The sequence below is a fragment of the Mytilus californianus genome, unplaced genomic scaffold, assembly GCF_021869535.1.
Source record: "Mytilus californianus isolate M0D057914Y unplaced genomic scaffold, xbMytCali1.0.p SCAF_12, whole genome shotgun sequence".
Lineage (NCBI taxonomy): Eukaryota > Metazoa > Mollusca > Bivalvia > Mytilida > Mytilidae > Mytilus > Mytilus californianus.
The window spans coordinates 42,881,784-42,901,590 of record NW_026262604.1 but is presented as its reverse complement, the minus strand read 5'-3'; the positions used below and the strand labels follow the sequence as shown (position 1 = coordinate 42,901,590).

At 30.5% G+C, this 19,807-nt stretch overlaps 2 protein-coding genes across 2 annotated transcripts; one reads left to right on the top strand and one right to left on the bottom strand.

Annotated features, from left to right (window-relative positions):
• Window positions 1–4,713: 4,713 nt before the first annotated feature.
• On the bottom strand, window positions 4,714–15,286 carry LOC127721080 (uncharacterized). The gene is made up of 3 exons (XM_052227763.1): window positions 14,837–15,286; window positions 13,750–14,549; window positions 4,714–4,800 (listed from the first exon to the last, which is right to left on the bottom strand). The coding sequence occupies exons 1-3, from the start codon at window positions 15,249–15,251 to the stop codon at window positions 4,714–4,716; spliced, it is 1,302 nt and encodes a 433-aa protein (XP_052083723.1). The 5' UTR covers window positions 15,252–15,286.
• Window positions 15,287–17,874: 2,588 nt separating this feature from the next.
• LOC127721079 (zinc finger protein 227-like) lies at window positions 17,875–19,427 on the top strand (the record flags this gene model as incomplete). The annotated part of the gene is made up of 1 exon (XM_052227762.1): window positions 17,875–19,427. A coding segment is annotated over one exon (750 nt), but the record flags the coding sequence as incomplete, so codon positions are not given.
• Between the last annotated feature and the right edge of the window lie 380 nt (window positions 19,428–19,807).

Genomic DNA, 19,807 nt, shown 5'->3' with positions numbered 1-19,807 from the left:
TATAAAGACGTATTGGTACATATAAAGACGTATTGGTACATATAAAGACGTATTGGTACATATAAAGACATATTGGTACATATAAAGACATATTGGTACATATATAGACATATTGGTACATATAAAAACGTATTGGTACATATAAAGACATATTGGTACATATAAAGACATATTGGTACATATAAAGACATATTGGTACATATAAAGACATATTGGTACATATAAAGACATATTGGTACATATAAAGACATATAAGACGTATTGGTACATATAAAGACATATTGGTACATATAAAGACGTATTGTTACATATAAAGACATATTGGTACATATAAAGACGTATTGGTACATATAAAGACATATTGGTACATATAAAGACATATTGGTACATATAAAGACATATTGGTACATATAAAGACGTATTGGTACATATAAAGACATATTGGTACACATAAAAATTTATTGGTACATATAAAGATTTATTGGTACATATAAAGATTTATTGGTACATATAAAGATTTATTGGTACATATAAAGATTTATTGGTACATATAAAGACGTATTGGTACATACAAAAATTTATTGGTACATATAAAGACATATTGGTACATATAAAGATTTATTGGTACATATAAAGATTTATTGGTACATATAAAGATTTATTGGTACATATAAAGACGTATTGGTACATACAAAAATTTATTGGTACATATAAAGACATATTGGTACATATAAAGATTTATTGGTACATATAAAGATTTATTGGTACATATAAAGACATATTGGTACATATAAAGATTTATTGGTACATATAAAGACGTATTGGTACATATAAAGACATATTGGTACATATAAAGATTTATTGGTACATATAAAGACATATTGGTACATATAAAGATTTATTGGTACATATAAAGACGTATTGGTACATATAAAGACGTATTGGTACATATAAAGACGTATTGGTACATATAAAGACATATTGGTACATATAAAGACGTATTGGTACATATAAAGACATATTGGTACATATAAAGACGTATTGGTACATATAAAGACATATTGGTACATATAAAGACATATTGGTACATATAAAGACGTATTGGTGCATATAAAGACGTATTGGTACATATAAAGACATATTGGTACATATAAAGACTTATTGGTACATATAAAGATTTATTGGTACATATAAAGACATATTGGTATATATAAAGACATATTGGTATATATAAAGACATATTGGTACATATAAAGACATATTGGTACATATAAAGACATATTGGTACATATAAAGATTTATTGGTACATATAAAGACGTATTGGTACATATAAAGACATATTGGTACATATAAAGATTTATTGGTACATATAAAGACATATTGGTACATATAAAGATTTATTGGTACATATAAAGACATATTGGTACATATAAAGACATATTGGTACATATAAAGATTTATTGGTACATATAAAGACAGATTGGTACATATAAAGATTTATTGGTACATATAAAGACATATTGGTACATATAAAGACATATTGGTACATATAAAGACATATTGGTACATATAAAGACATATTGGTACATATAAAGATTTATTGGTACATATAAAGATTTATTGGTACATATAAAGACGTATTGGTACATATAAAGACATATTGGTACATATAAAGACTTATTGGTACATATAAAGATGTATTGGTACATATAAAGACATATTGGTACATATAAAGACATATTGGTACATATAAAGACATATTGGTACATATAAAGACATATTGGTACATATAAAGACGTATTGGTACATATAAAGACGTATTGGTACATATAAAGACGTATTGGTACATATAAAGACATATTGGTACATATAAAGACGTATTGGTACATATTGGTACATATAAAGACGTATTGGTACATATAAAGACATATTGGTACATATAAAGACGTATTGGTACATATAAAGACATATTGGTACATATAAAGAGGTATTGGTACATATAAAGACATATTGGTACATATAAAGACGTATTGGTACATATAAAGACATATTGGTACATATAAAGACATATTGGTACATATAAAGACATATTGGTACATATAAAGACGTATTGGTACATATAAAGACATATTGGTACATATAAAGACTTATTGGTACATATAAAGATTTATTGGTACATATAAAGACATATTGGTATATATAAAGACATATTGGTATATATAAAGACATATTGGTACATATAAAGACATATTGGTACATATAAAGACATATTGGTACATATAAAGATTTATTGGTACATATAAAGACATATTGGTACATATAAAGATTTATTGGTACATATAAAGATTTATTGGTACATATAAAGACATATTGGTACATATAAAGACATATTGGTACATATAAAGATTTATTGGTACATATAAAGACGTATTGGTACATATAAAGATTTATTGGTACATATAAAGATTTATTGGTACATATAAAGATTTATTGGTACATATAAAGACATATTGGTACATATAAAGACATATTGGTACATATAAAGATTTATTGGTACATATAAAGACGTATTGGTACATATAAAGATTTATTGGTACATATAAAGATTTATTAGTACATATAAAGATTTATTGGTACATATAAAGACGTATTGGTACATACAAAAATTTATTGGTACATATAAAGATTTATTGGTACATATAAAGACATATTGGTACATATAAAGATTTATTGGTACATATAAAGATTAATTGGTACATATAAAGATTTATTGGTACATATAAAGATTTATTGGTACATATAAAGATTTATTGGTACATATAAAGATTTATTGGTACATATAAAGACGTATTGGTACATACAAAAATTTATTGGTACATATAAAGATTTATTGGTACATATAAAGATTTATTGGTACATATAAAGACGTATTGGTACATATAAAGATTTATTGGTACATATAAAGACTTATTGGTACATATAAAGACGTATTGGTACATATAAAGATTTATTGGTACATATAAATATTTATTGGTACATATAAAGACGTATTGGTACATATAAAGACATATTGGTACATATAAAGACATATTGGTACATATAAAGACATATTGGTACATATAAAGACATATTGGTACATATAAAGATTTATTGGTACATATAAAGACGTATTGGTACATACAAAAATTCATTGGTACATATAAAGACATATTGGTACATATAAAGATTTATTGGTACATATAAAGACATATTGGTACATATAAAGATTTATTGGTACATATAAAGACATATTGGTACATATAAAGACATATTGGTACATATAAAGATTTATTGGTACATATAAAGACATATTGGTACATATAAAAATTTATTGGTACATGTAAAGACATATTGGTACATATAAAGACGTATTGGTACATATAAAGACGTATTGGTACATATAAAGACGTATTGGTACATATAAAGACGTATTGGTACATATAAAGACATATTGGTACATATAAAGATTTATTGGTACATATAAAGACATATTGGTACATATAAAGACATATTGGTACATATAAAGATTTATTGGTACATATAAAGATTTATTGGTACATATAAAGACATATTGGTACATATAAAGATTTATTGGTACATATAAAGACATATTGGTACATATAAAGATTTATTGGTACATATAAAGACATATTGGTACATATAAAGACATATTGGTACATATAAAGACATATTGGTACATATAAAGATTTATTGGTACATATAAAGACATATTGGTACATATAAAGACGTATTGGTACATATAAAGATTTATTGGTACATATAAAGATTTATTGGTACATATAAAGACGTATTGGTACATATAAAGACATATTGGTACATATAAAGACATATTGGTACATATAAAGACGTATTGGTACATATAAAGACATATTGGTACATATAAAGACGTATTGGTACATATAAAGACATATTGGTACATATAAAGATTTATTGGTACATATAAAGATTTATTGGTACATATAAAGATTTATTGGTACATATAAAGACATATTGGTACATATAAAGACTTATTGGTACATATAAAGATCTATTGGTACATATAAAGACATATTGGTACATATAAAGACAGATTGGTACATATAAAGACAGATTGGTACATATAAAGACATATTGGTACATATAAAGACATATTGGTACATATAAAGACATAGTGGTACATATAAAGATTTATTGGTACATATAAAGACATAGTGGTACATACAAAGATTTATTGGTACATATAAAGACATTGGTACATATAAAGACGTATTGGTACATATAAAGACATATTGGTACATATAAAGACATATTGGTACATATAAAGACATATTGGTACATATAAAGATTTATTGGTACATATAAAGACATAGTGGTACATACAAAGATTTATTGGTACATATAAAGACATATTGGAACATATAAAGACATGGAGAGGGGACTTTTAAGTTGAAATTGTAAAAAAAAAAATATTTATTTCGTTTCATTTCGTTTCGTTTTGCCTTATTTCGTTTCGTTTCGTTTCGTTTTGTTTTGTTCCGTTCCGTTTCTATTAAGTTTCGCACTTTACAGATATCCCCATTTTAATATTTGTTCATGCACTGACTTATTGACTGACTCTGACGGGGTATACAGTATGAAAGTACTTTGATTTTCTTTTCGCTTTGGTATTTACATCATAGGTTTTCTATTTCTTTATTCCGATTGGTTACTCTGTGAACTCTTTTTGATATTGAGGCACTCTTTTCAAATTCTTCACAGATCTAGAGATATAGAACACTGACACTTTATTGTGATATATGAGGGGCCTGATGGGTTATTTTCGTTCTTCGTGATCGGCGCATTTTCGCTATCGTGATCCGTTTTTCTACAGATTTATTATTTTTTTTATATTTTCGTGATCCGTGATCATGGAAATTTATTTTCTGTGAATCGTGATTGACAAAAAAATCAACTCGTGAATCGTGATGAGACCCCCCCATCAGGCCCCTCATATATATAAATTTATTATTCTTCTCCTGGAAACCACTTAATATTCAGGTTAGTCAGTCATATTCTTTTCATTAGTCTTTGGTGCATATATTTCCTATATTTTTATCTTTGTATGAAGGATATGAATGTGTTATGAAAACGTGTATGAAAGTCCAGTTTGATTCCCATAAAGGGAATACGATAGTTACAGGGGAGGTAATGACGTTGCTAACGTAAAATGTTATTTTTCGCGACGTCAAACAGTGCCATATCGGAAAAAAGATACATTTTTCGACTGTTTTTATCATTCAAACTGATTTAATTTGAAAGAGTTCATGGACCCCTAGCTAGCTCTTATTTAAAATGACACTAGGTTTGATAACGTATGAAGATTATTTGTACCAATTTTTATGAAAAAGTCACTGATGATTTTTTTTTTTAATTAGATAAATATACAGCAAAAAATGCCGTTTTTTTCTAAAATCCTGAAACTTTGATCAGTAAAAAATAATTATTTCCAAAGAATTGTTATACAAATTTAGAGCATACTTATGTTAAGAAGATTTTCCATTTTTTGTACAAAAATCCGCTTGTGTTTGTCTTTTGAAACAAAAAAGTTAGGTATGTCTATATCCAAGGATAGAAATGTCCGTCCAAAAGAACGAAATTTTGAGTAAAAATAATTTCGACCCCAATTATCTCTTAAAGTAGCACATGAAGGTACATTTTTTATTGCATATTTGAATTGCTTAGGTGAAAAATAACTTGTATGCTTTTCGTCAAAAATTCACCGTGGGATCGAAACTGTATCGTATGCCCTTAATTTTTCATATTTGGCTTTTATTAGATTCCAGCATAGAATGTTGTCTTGCATTGAGTTAAACTATATTATATATTATTTTTGGAATTATGAAGTCAATATTTCTTTATATTCAGATTCCAGTATGTGAAGTATGTAGACGTACAGTAACTTCATAGAGGAGCACTGTTCAACCCCTGTATTATATACACAATAAGCTGTTTTTTGTTTGTTGTAATGTGTTATTATTTAGTTTACGATTATATCTTTACCAATTTTTTTGTTTAGCTGACCGTTCCGAAGGAACGGTGAGCTCTTGCCATCACTTGGCTTCCGTCGTCGTCTGTCGTCGTCCGTCTGGTGTAAACTATTTCAAACATCTTCTCCTCTGAAACTACTGCACCAATTCCAACCAAACTTAAGCTGAATGATGCTTAGGGAATCTAGAATAAAGTTTTTGTTTTATTTACTGTTTCGTCAAATAACATGGCCGCCATGGCTAAAAATAGAACATAGTGGTAAAATGCAGTTTTTTGCTTATATCTCAAAAACCAAAGCATTTAGAGCAAATCTGACATGGGGTTAAAGTGTTCATTAGGTCCAGTTATATCAGCCCTGAAATTTTCAGTTGAATCTGATAACCCATTGTTGGGTTGCTGCCACTAAATTGATAATTTTAAGGAAATTTTGCAATTTTTGGTTATTATCTGTTTTATTTTCTGTTTCGTAAAGAACATGGCCGCCATGGCTAAAAATAGAACGTAGGGGTAAAATGCAAGTTTTGGCTTATATCTCAAAAAACCAAAGCATTTAGAGCTAATCTGATGGAGGTAAAAATGTTTATTAGGCCAAGCTCTGGCAGCCCTGAAATTTTCAGATGAATCTAACAACCTATTGTTGGGTTGCTGCCACTTAATTGGTAATTTTAAGGAAATTTTGCAGATTTTGGTTATTATCTTGAATATTATTAATGATAAAGATAAACTGTAAACAGCAAAAATGTTCAGCAAAGTCAGATCTACAAATAAGTTCGTATGAACAAAATTGTCAATTGTCCCCTTAAGAAGTTATTGCCCTTTAAAATCAATTTTTCACAATTTGTTCATTTGGTTTGCTTACTTCAAAAAATCTTCTCCTTTGAAACTACTGAATCAATTTCAGCCAAACTTGGGCTGAATGAGTTTCAGAGTATCTAGTATAAATTTTATTTTCTTGTACGTCAAGAAACATAGCCACTATGGCAAAATGAAACATATGGGTAAAATACATTTCTTTGATTTTGAAGAAAATATGATAGATACAAAGAACATTTCAATGGAAGTTTTAAGCCATTCATTAATATATATTGAAAAGCAAAAATAATCATTGATGAAAGATTTAAGCAAAAAATTACAGGTGAGCAATTCAGGCTCTTGAGAGCGGCCTCTTGTTCGTTTGGTTTTTTTTTTTTTTTATTTTAGCACTCAGACTGTAGGATGTGAAGATAAATTTTAACATAAACATCTCAATATGACTTAAGTTATAAGTAAAACTAAGAATTTATTAGTATAAAATATTATTAATTAAGATTGTTACAGAGTGTCGAACAAATATGCACAGAAAGAAGCTAGGTTTGTGCATTCAAGATCATATGATTATTACCAGAGAGTTAGCCTAAGCTATTTTCTAACCAACTAATTAGAAATAATGTATTTAAAATCAGTAATATCTGGATGAGGGCCTCAACCTTCCTTCTCACGTTGGTAGAAGAGGTATATGTCGCCAAATAATGTCATCATTGTGCTCCGAACATTAAACATGAGTATTTCATTTAATAAAGAATATAACATATACACACAAATTATAATAAATATAAGTAGCATGTTTTACTGCATTATATTATTTTTATCTAAGTATATATCTCTATTTCTATGAAAGGTAGTGGTTAGAGTCTGAACTAAACCACTGGAATTAATATTATGACTAAGTTGACATACTGAATAAACATATGCATATATAAATGGGAAAAGTTCCCATGGTATCTTGAATAACAGACAAGTGAATGCATTTAAAACAAAATTTTGATCATTTATTTCTATTCTAATGAAGTCATTGATATATTTTCTAAATAGTCTTAATTTGTTACAATATAGCAGGAAATGCTTTAATGTTTCATTTTCCGAGTTGCAAAAATAGTATTTAGGAGAAATGTTAATATAATTTCTTCTTATTAGATTATCTTTAGTAGGAAGAGCATTATGAACAACTCTATAAATAAAATCTTGCTGATAATTGCTTTTGATATTGTTAATATTAGACCATATATCTGTGAAATCGACATAGCTGTACTTAATTTTGATTTTATGTTTATGATTTTTTTTTTAAGAATTTTCTTATAAATATTTGTTAATTGGGTTGTAACTTTGTATGTCAATTTTATTTATATAATTCATTAAAAGAGCTTTTAATTATGTGTAAACTTTTGGTAAGAGCATTGAGTGTTCGTAATTATGATCTCCTAATTCTCAAATAATTGTCCTTATTAATGTATTAACCTAAGTAATATATCATAAAACTTGACAACCCATGAGGTTTTTGCATTGTTTTTAACGACCTTGACTATCCATGAGGGTCTTGCACGGTCGGTAGAATTGTGTATTAGAATAGATTACTTTAAATAATGATCCTTGATACAAGGTGTACAGTTACTGATATCTATAATATTGCAGTTTGATCAGTTACCGGATATAGACTTTGGTACATATGCTTATGATTTGTAGTTATAAACGTATTTTATTAATTATGGCATATTTCAAGCTGAAGTTAACTACTTGGATAATTTATATTTGATTGTATTGATATGGAGATAATTAGAGTTATCGTTCTTAGTACGTGTGTACTGTTGTCGTATTATATGTTTTATATATTACAGGGTATTTTAATTTTGTTTGAGATTGCCTATAATAAACCATATAACAGTTGAACGGCAAACGCCTGAATCTGACAGATAGAGGTCAATTTGTCGACAAAAAAAGTACCCGTATGTAAAATGTTTACGCCCACAAACAGCGCCACCATTAATTTTTTCTACGGCGTCTTTGAGAACGATGTTCCGTTCTGTAGTAAATTAAAACATTAAATTAACTAAAACATAGAAAAGTAAGTGTATAAAACTAATTAAAAGATATATTTGCACATGACTGGTTATGAGTGATACGCTGGCAATGTGCGCAATGTCCTTTAATCCAAGATTCAAAATTAGTTTGTTTCCTATGTCAAAATGGCGGATTCCATTGTTTACATTTTTCCATCGATTTGAGAGCTGACACAAATTCGTATCCAATCATTAATTTGCATATTATGTACTGTGTAGGGTAGCTTATCCAATGGGATTTACTGTTATAAAGTGGCTATACGTTACCAGCCATCGTTACAACAGTGCCATGTGTTTTGTGTGTATAGCTCAGGAATGATGTGTATTCAATATTTACGGTAAATAATCAATGTTATGTTCATTATATTTCCATGCATACACAAGTCATAACAGCAAATGCATTTTTTATAGAACTTACTAGGTAAACAGACATGTTTAACTGTCTGCTTTAGCAAACATTCGTGTAAATAAACCCGATGGGTCGTTTTGAATATTCAAGCACAGCAGACAAACACGTGGTAGATTATTGATGTTTGTTTACCTAAATTGCACGCTGTTATCGTGTTATTATTGTTTAACAGCAGATAAAATTAATTTTACAATTGCATTTAACTACTTTCAAGAGTTATATAATACACCTTGCCTAAGAAATAGGTCTAGCTAGGTCCATGGACCTCCTTTACTAGGTCCTTAAAAAAAAGAGGCTGTAATAATGTACATGATGTAAATTACCATATTTTCATTCCAGCATTTTTTTTGCATTTGATATATTTCATATACATGTACATGTATGTACATAGAGAACAATAGAGTAAATGAACATACATGGGTTTAATTCCCACCCTAGGTATTAATTTTAATACTCATTAGAGGTTGGAGCAAATAGGGCAGATTGCAATCGATCATAATGTAGTGTCTAAAAATGCTGATTGATGTGGCCAAGTCCTCAACAACCTTTTTTCTAAGTATACACATGTACAGCAGCTCCTTTAAGGATTAGTAAGGGAACACTTTACATATAGTCCAGTGGCTAAGTCCTGTCTTTTTTGTCTCTATTATTTCCTTATTTATATTATATTTCTTATATTCTCTTGTACATGTAGTAAGCTAAAAAGCTATCATTACTCTTTTTCCTCATCTGCCTGATAACAATGAAATGTATTCATTGTTGATGTCTGTAAAGTGACTTATAATTTAACTGCTAACAGAAATTTGGACTCTGGTGGATAGTTTCTATACTGTTATCTCATTGGCAATCATACCACATCTCTTTATTTTAGTACAGGTTAAGTATTTAAAGTAAGTGACTAACAAACATTAAATCATTTGAAAGAAAAATTCTGCAATGATTTCAGTTTACATATATCAACAATAAGATTTGGTTGTATAAATTGTGTCATTATGTTTATAATGACCACTGTAATTGTGAACTGCCATGACTGTCTTGTACAAAATATATTTGAATAAGTTCCCTAATGAATAGTATATAGATGTTTAAAAAAACAAATGTATGTACTAGTTCCAGATCTATCAATTCAAAAATAATTGATGTTTTTTTTAATTAATTGAATAATAACAACTTATTGCAATACTCATGATGATCATGATATTAAAATACAAACTAGCATTCTTATATGTGATACATATATAACTTAATGCAGCTTATTCTGAAATTGTAAGGTATGTCATAAAAAAGAGATTTTTTGTAAAAGTTACCAAAATTGTCTGTATTTCAACCACATTTAGGCCTAGGAACCTTAAATTTTTAAGTGTAGAGGTTGACAAGGCATGACTGTAAATTCAGATATTATCATGAGGTTTTTATTAAAGTAAATAATGCGATTAAATTGATTATCTCAATAAAAAGAACTCTCATTCTGATTTGATACTATGAGATTTTTTCTGATATCAGAAAAATAAATATCTCATTGTTGTCCATTCTTCAAAAAATTTCTGAACATACTGTACATGTATTTAAGTCAGCTTTGTTTTTGTCTGAGACTACTATAACATGGGAAGTGACCAATCTCTATGTTAATTGTTATAGTAGTCTCAGGTTTTTGTTTTGTAGTTCAATTGACTATGCATTTTAGAGCAGTTAAATATGAATTTGGATTAAATTTGAAGTTGATTCAGTATATTTTATGACATAATAACACTCTTTTATTTAAACAAAGCATTTTCAGACTTTATTTACAGACCAGCTTAGCTAATCATTCATTATTCAATCAATAATTTAATTAAAAGACTCAACAGTTGTTTGTAGGACTTATGAATTCAAATATAAGGGAAAAAAATCAAAACTTGAAGTAATACATGCAATAGGAATTATGAGAACTGTATGATATCAGATTGCAATACAGCTTTTTGTTCAGTTTTCTTTGTGTTGATTATAATGTTTTTAAATCCCTTTCTGGCTTTTTGGATGTTCAGATTTTTTCTCTTAATTAAGAGCGAGCAACGGAACTTGTACATCTTATATAGTTTCTTATCTCGGGGGTGGATCAAGCAAATTTTCAAAGAGGAGGGGGGCATGTATTGTCTACATTTTCTTTTTTTCCATATTGTATTTTAATGTAATGCAAAGTTAAATTCTATTGTAACACAAGTTCTGCTGACAAATGGCTGATAAACCCCTCTTGTATGTAATTATTTGGCATGAAATGAAATATGTTTTTTCTGTATATGGAAATTAGGAATAATCCACCCTCTCTTTATAAAAGACCTGGATCTGCTTAAAAGTTCTTGCTTTTCTCAGAATTTTCCATTGTTACATCAGGAATAAAGGCTACCAATAATCATGCTTGACAATCATTGAGGTCACACATAAAGAACCCATCTCTTTGTAGATCATAGTAGAAAAACAAAGATACAATGTAGTTGGTAACATAAATGTATTTAAAAATATCAAGAGAAACATTTCCATACAGAATCTCTGTCAATAAGTTATTTTTCCACTCTTAACAGTGAAATCTTAAATATGTAAATTGATCGGCAAGCCTCACATCTTGAAAAATAAAATGTCTGTAGGAAAGAACTATTGTTTCACAATTGATGCTGTGTTAGAATTTATAATATCACTCTTTTTTCTCCATATGATCAGCATAAAAAGTGACAAGTTCTTCAGTCTAAATAACTTTGTTAAATCTCATTTCTGGTGGAACATTTTCAGTGCACCAGATTAACAACTTTCTATGTTAGATACTTATTTAAATATAAAAATTCAAGTCTAATTTTAGAGTGAAATTTTAATATATTTAAACAAACTGTTCTAAACAACCAACATGTACAAACGCTGAGTTTATTTTCATATCCTTTCTAAGAATATTGATACAAAGAAAGTAAAACAAAGACTTGTATCATTCCATCTACCAAAAGGGTGTTTGAGAATATACAAATAAGTCCAAGTTTCAGAGAAAAGTCAGTTATCTATAATTTTCTTCTTTGGAAGTTTTCAAAAACCTGTTTTAGGGTACTTGAAAAAATGCCATATTCAAACATTCCATGACTATTTTAATGTTACAAGAGTAGAGGAACATAAAATATTGAATGGTTATTCAAGAAAGTGTCGAAATATAACTACAATCATTAATTTTACTCGAATTTACTGTTGTGAACTTGCAGTTTCCTACGACGCGTGTACGGAGTTATCTCCCGTTGATCTCCGCTTCGCCACGAATAAGCTGACACAATTGCGTATCCGGGGAATTTATGATCTATAATTAATATATAAGATGCAGAAAATGGTTTTACTTCATATTTTATACCCCTCCATACGTTACCAAACCCATTTAAGAAATGATTTGGGATTTTCCGTAGACCTACGCGAATTTTCCAAAAAAAATTTCAACTTCCATCGTTGTTTTAGAATACTTTTATAACACCTTTCATAAATAAGTATACATAATAATGAAGCTTATTCACTCAAGATTTGGACCCTACAAGTTTTATTTATGTACGAGTTACAATTAGACGATACGAGGTAAAAAACCAAGAGGTGTACACGTTCACAAGAAAACGGTAAACTCTGACCTTTTATCACGTGACCAATGTCTTGAACTTAGACGCCATTTAATGAATGGCTATTATTTATTTTGAATTTATTGAACCATAAAATTAATTTTTGACTCTTCACATTGAATAATCCGCGAAGCGGATTATGTAAAATGTGAAGAGTCAAAAATTAATTTTATGGTTCAATAAATTCAAAATAAATTATTGCCATTCATTATAAATAAATGTCTATAAAAAAAAAAGGCTCAAAGAACTTTTTATATTATTTATATTAACAATAACAACGTAACGTCACATGGTGGTGTATGAATACATAACGTCAGAGAGAATGAATGAACTGTCATGGCCTCCACGTCATTGGAATGTTATGAGACAGGTAAGCTCTTTTCCAAAAACAACAGTTTACTGTGGATTATTGATTTGAAATGTGCAGTTATGGAAAGAGGAGTTAGAAATAAACCCTGACGACATGAAGTTGTTTGACGATAAGGCGGTATTCATAGTGTTTACGTTTGGGGTGTCACGAGCCGCCAAAACTGAGCTCACACTGGCAGGTTTGTTTTGTACAGCCATCGGCATTGGCATCGCAGTCTGTGGCGGTGCACGTCCTGTGGATAGAGTTGAAAGTGTGTCACTCATTGATTTCTTTTGGAGGGTAGAACAGTCCCGACTGTAGCTTCGTACAGACGCCTCATTCCGGTGACCGCTCATATACATAATATGCCGGATTTCGAAGCCAGCGTCACTCATTGCTTGGATCGCTGTTGCCCGGAGACAATGAGCTGTGTACATTACACTACAGGAGGCATCTGCCATGAATCTTGTGAATTGGTAAGATTTGACCGATTTGTTAGTGTACCATAGTTGTAAAATGTTCGGAGTTTTGGACGACAACGCATCTTTATTAATGTGATTGAAAAGTGAAGTTGCATCTGGATCAGTTTTCAAAATCAGCAATTTCAATGAAGCAACTGGGCAGCGATCGCCTTCACATGAATACATTCGTTTGTCATTCATAGTTTCTCCAGAGTCTAATCCGCCTTGCCAATTTTTCTGTTTCATTTCGTGTGATAAACAGGCATATTCACGATTGTTTTCATCTAAGTGGAATTCAAACGAGTTTATCTGAAGTTGTTGATGAAACTCTATCCCACGGGTCACAAAATGCATAGCAATATTATACCACACACGGAATCTTAGGATAATTGGATCATCAGATGAGTACAGGTAAGAATTTATCTTTTCCAAATCATTCATGGTTATAATCTGTTTATGTTTTGTAGGACGAGAGAGACCTTTTTCGAGGTTTTTCTTTAATTTTCCATCAAGAGTTTCATTCGCCTTCCTAAATTCTTTATCGCGAACGATATCAATATCCCTATCTAAATCATGAATGTGGCGGTTGATTGCTGCCCTTATGTTTTTCATTGAATTTTTGTGATACTCTTTTGACTGGGCAGTTGACATTTCCTTGCCTCTTTTTTCGGAAAATTTTGGGGTTGCCTCGGCGTAAAATTTACCCAAAACATTGTTTAATTCCTCTGTTTCAGTAGTTGCGAAATCCAATACTTGATCCAGGGCTTCCATACACCATTCTGAAAAATAACAAAATAAGAAATTCAATTTGATTTTCAAACATAGGAAAGAGGAAATATTCAATATTGGTAGAAAAACAGCAAATAAAATTTATTATATAGATTCAGATAGCTCAGTGGCAGAGCGCTCATGTTTTTTGAGAGGTCCCAGGTTCAAATCCTGGTCTGAATTTACATTGTTTTATTTTGAGTGTATAGAACAGTTGTGTTTGTACATTGTATTTAACTCATTTAACTGTCAGAGTATAACAAAATCATAAACAGTGTTTCCATAAGTTTGTATTTACCTTGGAAAACTTTGACTCCCCACTTTGTGTTTTGTTTGGTTGATTTAGCCTGTCGACTTTCTTGCAGGTCTTTCAGTTCTTCTGAGGTAACAGTTTTAAATCGTTTCTGTGTTTTTTGAAGCCCAGAAACTGTAGGCCTTTCAACTTCAACCGGCTTGGGTGCCAACGGAATCTGAGATGGGGCTTGTGGATGCGTTTGTTGTGCCAATCCAGGATTTTCGGGAGCAATGTTTAGCTCAACAAGTTCAATATTTTGCAAGTTATCTTTAAACAACCATCCCAATAAATCTTCTTCACTGTACGAGTCCATTTCAATCAGCTTTTCGCCCCCACCGATGTCGAAATCCGGCACCTCTTCCATCTTTGCCTTACTAGTATTGAGCAGACGACAGGAGTTGGGGAGGGACGGAGTCATACATGTACATGTAGTTCGGGGTTAGATGGGTAGGATAACACATTTAAAACATTGAAAACAACAAATGATTGAACAAAACTTTATTGTTTTGCTCTAAATCGTATTGCTACGAATGTATCAAGTAAAAGAATTTTCGAATCAATAAAAAAGTAGTTCCGGTAAAAGTGGGCGTGTCGCCATAAAAATTGACAACATTGAAAATAAAAGTAATACTTTTAACCAATCAGAAAACAGTAAATACACCAAATTTATTTATTAACATGTTAAAGCGTTTGCCGTTCAACTGTAAACCCTACTCAGAGTTATTTATACCCTATCTGATGAGTCTTCAACTTGGTCTTGTTATGATCTGTTATGGTAATCGTTTGCTATAGTCAAGGACGTATATTAGATTATGTTAGTTATACGTCCTTGCTATAGTGTACCCATTCAGACCCTCGGCGGCGACACTTGAGCATGTGTGAAGGGGTAAATTCAGTAAATAAATATACGTCATCAGGGACCGATTTGGGGGAGAGCTTTCTGTACAAAACTGAAGTCCTGTGCTCTTCTGATTGGTAGATAATGTTTGTAATAAATATTTTTTGATAGATGGATCAAAACTAGAGTTAAAAAAAATTAAAAAATGAATGCTGAATGTACTAAATTTTTTTACTACAGGGTTGAAAAGTAATGGGGGTCAGTAAAGGAATTAAGTGCGAATCTACAGTGTTTGTAAACAAGGCCATGTGAATGCCCAAAAATGCCGCATGACCCTATGTTTTTATTGTTGCAAAAGATAGGGCTACATTTGTACTTTCATGAATGATATATGAAAGCTTCCAATTTCTAAAGGTAAATCAGGTATAAATTTAATTCAAGACATAGATTAGCATTAAAGTCAATGGGAGATTTTTTACTGAATTTACCCCTGAATTGTGAAACCGGAACATGCTAGATATTGACATCAACACTGACAACAGAACACAGTTTTTTTGTGAATGAAAAAAAATATTCAATTATTATAACCTGATACAGTGATTTTAATGTATCGAAGCTTATTTATATGATGACAATATACTCTTGGGTAATGAATTGAAGTGTTGTCATAATATTTAATGATTTTGTTTATGAAATACACGTGTTGAAAAACTTAGAAAAAAAAGGCCAAAACATTTTACTTTTACTTTATCATGTTTATTATATTTGTAACACTCAGAAACGTGTCCATCCTCCCAAACGTGTCCGATTCCCCCAAACGTGTCCATATATGACGTCGCTGAACTGCAAAATATGTCTAGTTGCCAAAGGGCGCCAAAACGTGTTGTTTATAAGTGCCCAATTGTGTCCATTTAATTAAAAAAAAAGGCCAAACGTGTCTGGTTTATATGAAATCGTAAAGTCTCCATTTTAAAAGCACAGAAACCACTTTTGCATGAAGCAGGTCGTACAATACCCTCATACATTATATAGCCATTTAGGTATCATCGAAGAATATTAGTACAATTGAATCCACTTAGTAAACAGTTATTAAAACTGTACATAACTAATAAATTGCAATGTTTATGTTTTTTCTAAATACGCATGACATATTTGCCACTGGACATTAAGCAATCAACATTCAATAGTTAATTATGTGTTGCAAATTTAGCTTGCATATACTTAATAAAAAAGAACCGGCGTTGAACAAATTAATGCTAATAAATTACCACTTAATTAACAGTGAAGCATCGTGAAAATTTACAAGATACAATATATTGAATTTTTAATTGTGAAATACCTCTATCTGAACTTTATATAAAACATTATTAAAACCGCTTTAAGCAAATGTTAAGTGAAAATAACTTTTTATTGTGGGATTCTTTTTTAACCTGGTGTCTATTATTTTGAAAGCAGAAGTCACTGTGCATAGTGTAGCATGTCTTGAACAATTGTCTATACGGCTTACTAAACTTTCCTCCAGATTTCTTTTGGGTAGCTGCTTTGATTTTTTAAGAATTCAACCGAACCCAACGTCTTTTATTGTATCCCACGCCATATAATTGCCGTAAACGTTTTTGACTTCACAGAGTTATATTGGCGCATATTATATGTATTTTCAGTAATATAATTTGTATAAGTTCTTACCATCATCATTGATCATGACCATATATCATGTATATACAGGAAATCTGTCAATTTCAAATATCTACAAATAAATATATACAAATTTGGCAAGGGACAACAAATAATATCTTTAAGAATTGTTTCTGAACATGCTGAAATAGATATTTAATAACATTTTTAAAAAATATACATGTACATGAAATGTTCACTTATAAATCAATCATAACTTTTTGCAAATATGAGGTTGTCTATTAAATTGTTTTGTCATAAAATACTTTTAATAAACAGACAAATGCCAGGGCCAGGTGAGCTAAAAATATGGGGTAATAACCATTTGATTCTGGACAAAAAACTGTATCTTTTACATGTGCATGATGAACTGAGTTGTACAAAGCCATAAAGATTGCAAATAATATGCTTTTGCCCACATGGTACTTCTCAAAATTTTATGATTGTCTTCTCTTATTCAGACTGCAGGCCATTTTGATAAAACAAAAGACGTAAATTCACCAAGACCACGAAGAAAATAAATGTCTGACAATGTAAAGTATGCGGTAAAGGGTTTAGTACGAGTCGGAATTTACAAAGACATTGGAAAATACACACTGGTGATAAACCCCATGAATGTACAGTATGCGGTAAAGGCTTTAGTATGAGTAATCACTTAAAGGGGCACATGAGAATACATACTGGTGATAAACCCCATGAATGTTCAGTATGCGGTAAAGTGTTTAGTATGAGTATATACTTAAAGGTGCACATGAGGATACATGTAGGCGATAAACCCCATGAATGTTCAGTATGCGGTAAAGAGTTTAGTTTGAGTAAATACTTAAAGAGTCACATGAGAATACATACAGGTGACATACGTCATGAATGTACAGTATGCGGTAAGGGATTTAGTACGCGTCAGAACTTACGTAGACATGAGTATATACACACTGGATATAAACCTTATAAATGTGGAGAATGTGGTAAGGAGTTTAGTCAGGAGCAGTGCTTAAAACAACACTTTTATGTGCATACTGGTGAAAAGCCTTTAAAATGTAGTGTATGTGGAAGAGGGTTTGCTGGTGGTTGGAACTTACAGAGACACATCAAAACACACACAGGTGATAAACCTCATAAATGTGACAAATGTGATAAAGAATTCATTCAAAGGATTGACTTACAGAGACACATGAGAACACATACGGGAGATAAACCTTATAAATGTGATGTGTGTGGAAAAGGATTTAGTCAGAGTCATAGCAGAGATACACATGCAAGATCACACTCTGGTGATTAACCTTTTAAACCTTGTGAATGATACATGTATGTATGTTATATGTGTATATTTTGTGTAGAAAAGGATTCGGTCAGGGTCATAGCAGAGATAAACATGTACGAACACACACTGTTGATCAACCTTAACCCTGGTAATGTTATGTATGTTATATTTGTACATTTTGTGAAGTAAAGGATTCAATCAGGGTCATTATGCAGAGATACATGTGCGAACACACGACACTTGTGATTAACCTTAAGCTTGTGAATGTTATGTTTGTACATTTTGTGAAGTAAAGGATTCAGTCAGGGTCATAGCAGAGCGACACACACTAGTTATAAATTTCTTAAATATGATGCAAGAGGTATAGGGTGTTGTTAGTTTTAACATGCAGTCACACACGAGAACAGTCATACTATTGTTAAGTTTTTAAAGCTCAGTTTGGTCTTTAAATTTATTACTACATCTTCCAAAAGATAAAAGAATCTGGATTTCGAAACTGAGAACATGCACTCTTAAGATTCCTATGGAAACTGGCAGGTGGCACAATGTTGCAAGAACCGATTGTCTATGTACCTTATGTATTGAATGTGTTGGTGATGAATATCATTATTTATATGTATGTAATAATACTTATATCACTGAACTTAGGTAGAAATATATACCGACATATAATACAACACACCCATCTGTACTGAAAATGCAAAAGATGCTGTCATTATGTCACTGCCTTTTGTTGCATAATTAATCTATATTTTTCAGGAAACTATCTACTCTCATTTAGTAAGATGTATGTACCTAATAAGTTTTATGGTCTTTGGATAGTATACTTTTGTTATTAGTTCCATGTATATTCTGTCAATCATCATGTTCATTGTATTTGATTTGTAATTTGTCCTCATGTAACACATATTTTGTGACTGAGTGTAAATAACATGTTAAAAACATCATAAAAGGTGAAGAATGGGATAAATGACATATCACTTTCAGAGATACATGAGAATGCACTCTGGTGTTGAACTAATACATTTTGTGTGTCGTTAAACTGTGAATGTTTCATTAAACTGTTGGTGGGTCATTTAACTTGCTGTGTCATGAAATTGTGAGAGTGTCATTAAACTGTGGGGTGTCACTGAATTGTGAGTGTGTCATTAAACTGTGAGTGTGTCATTGAACTGTGGGTGTGTCATTAAACTGTGGATGG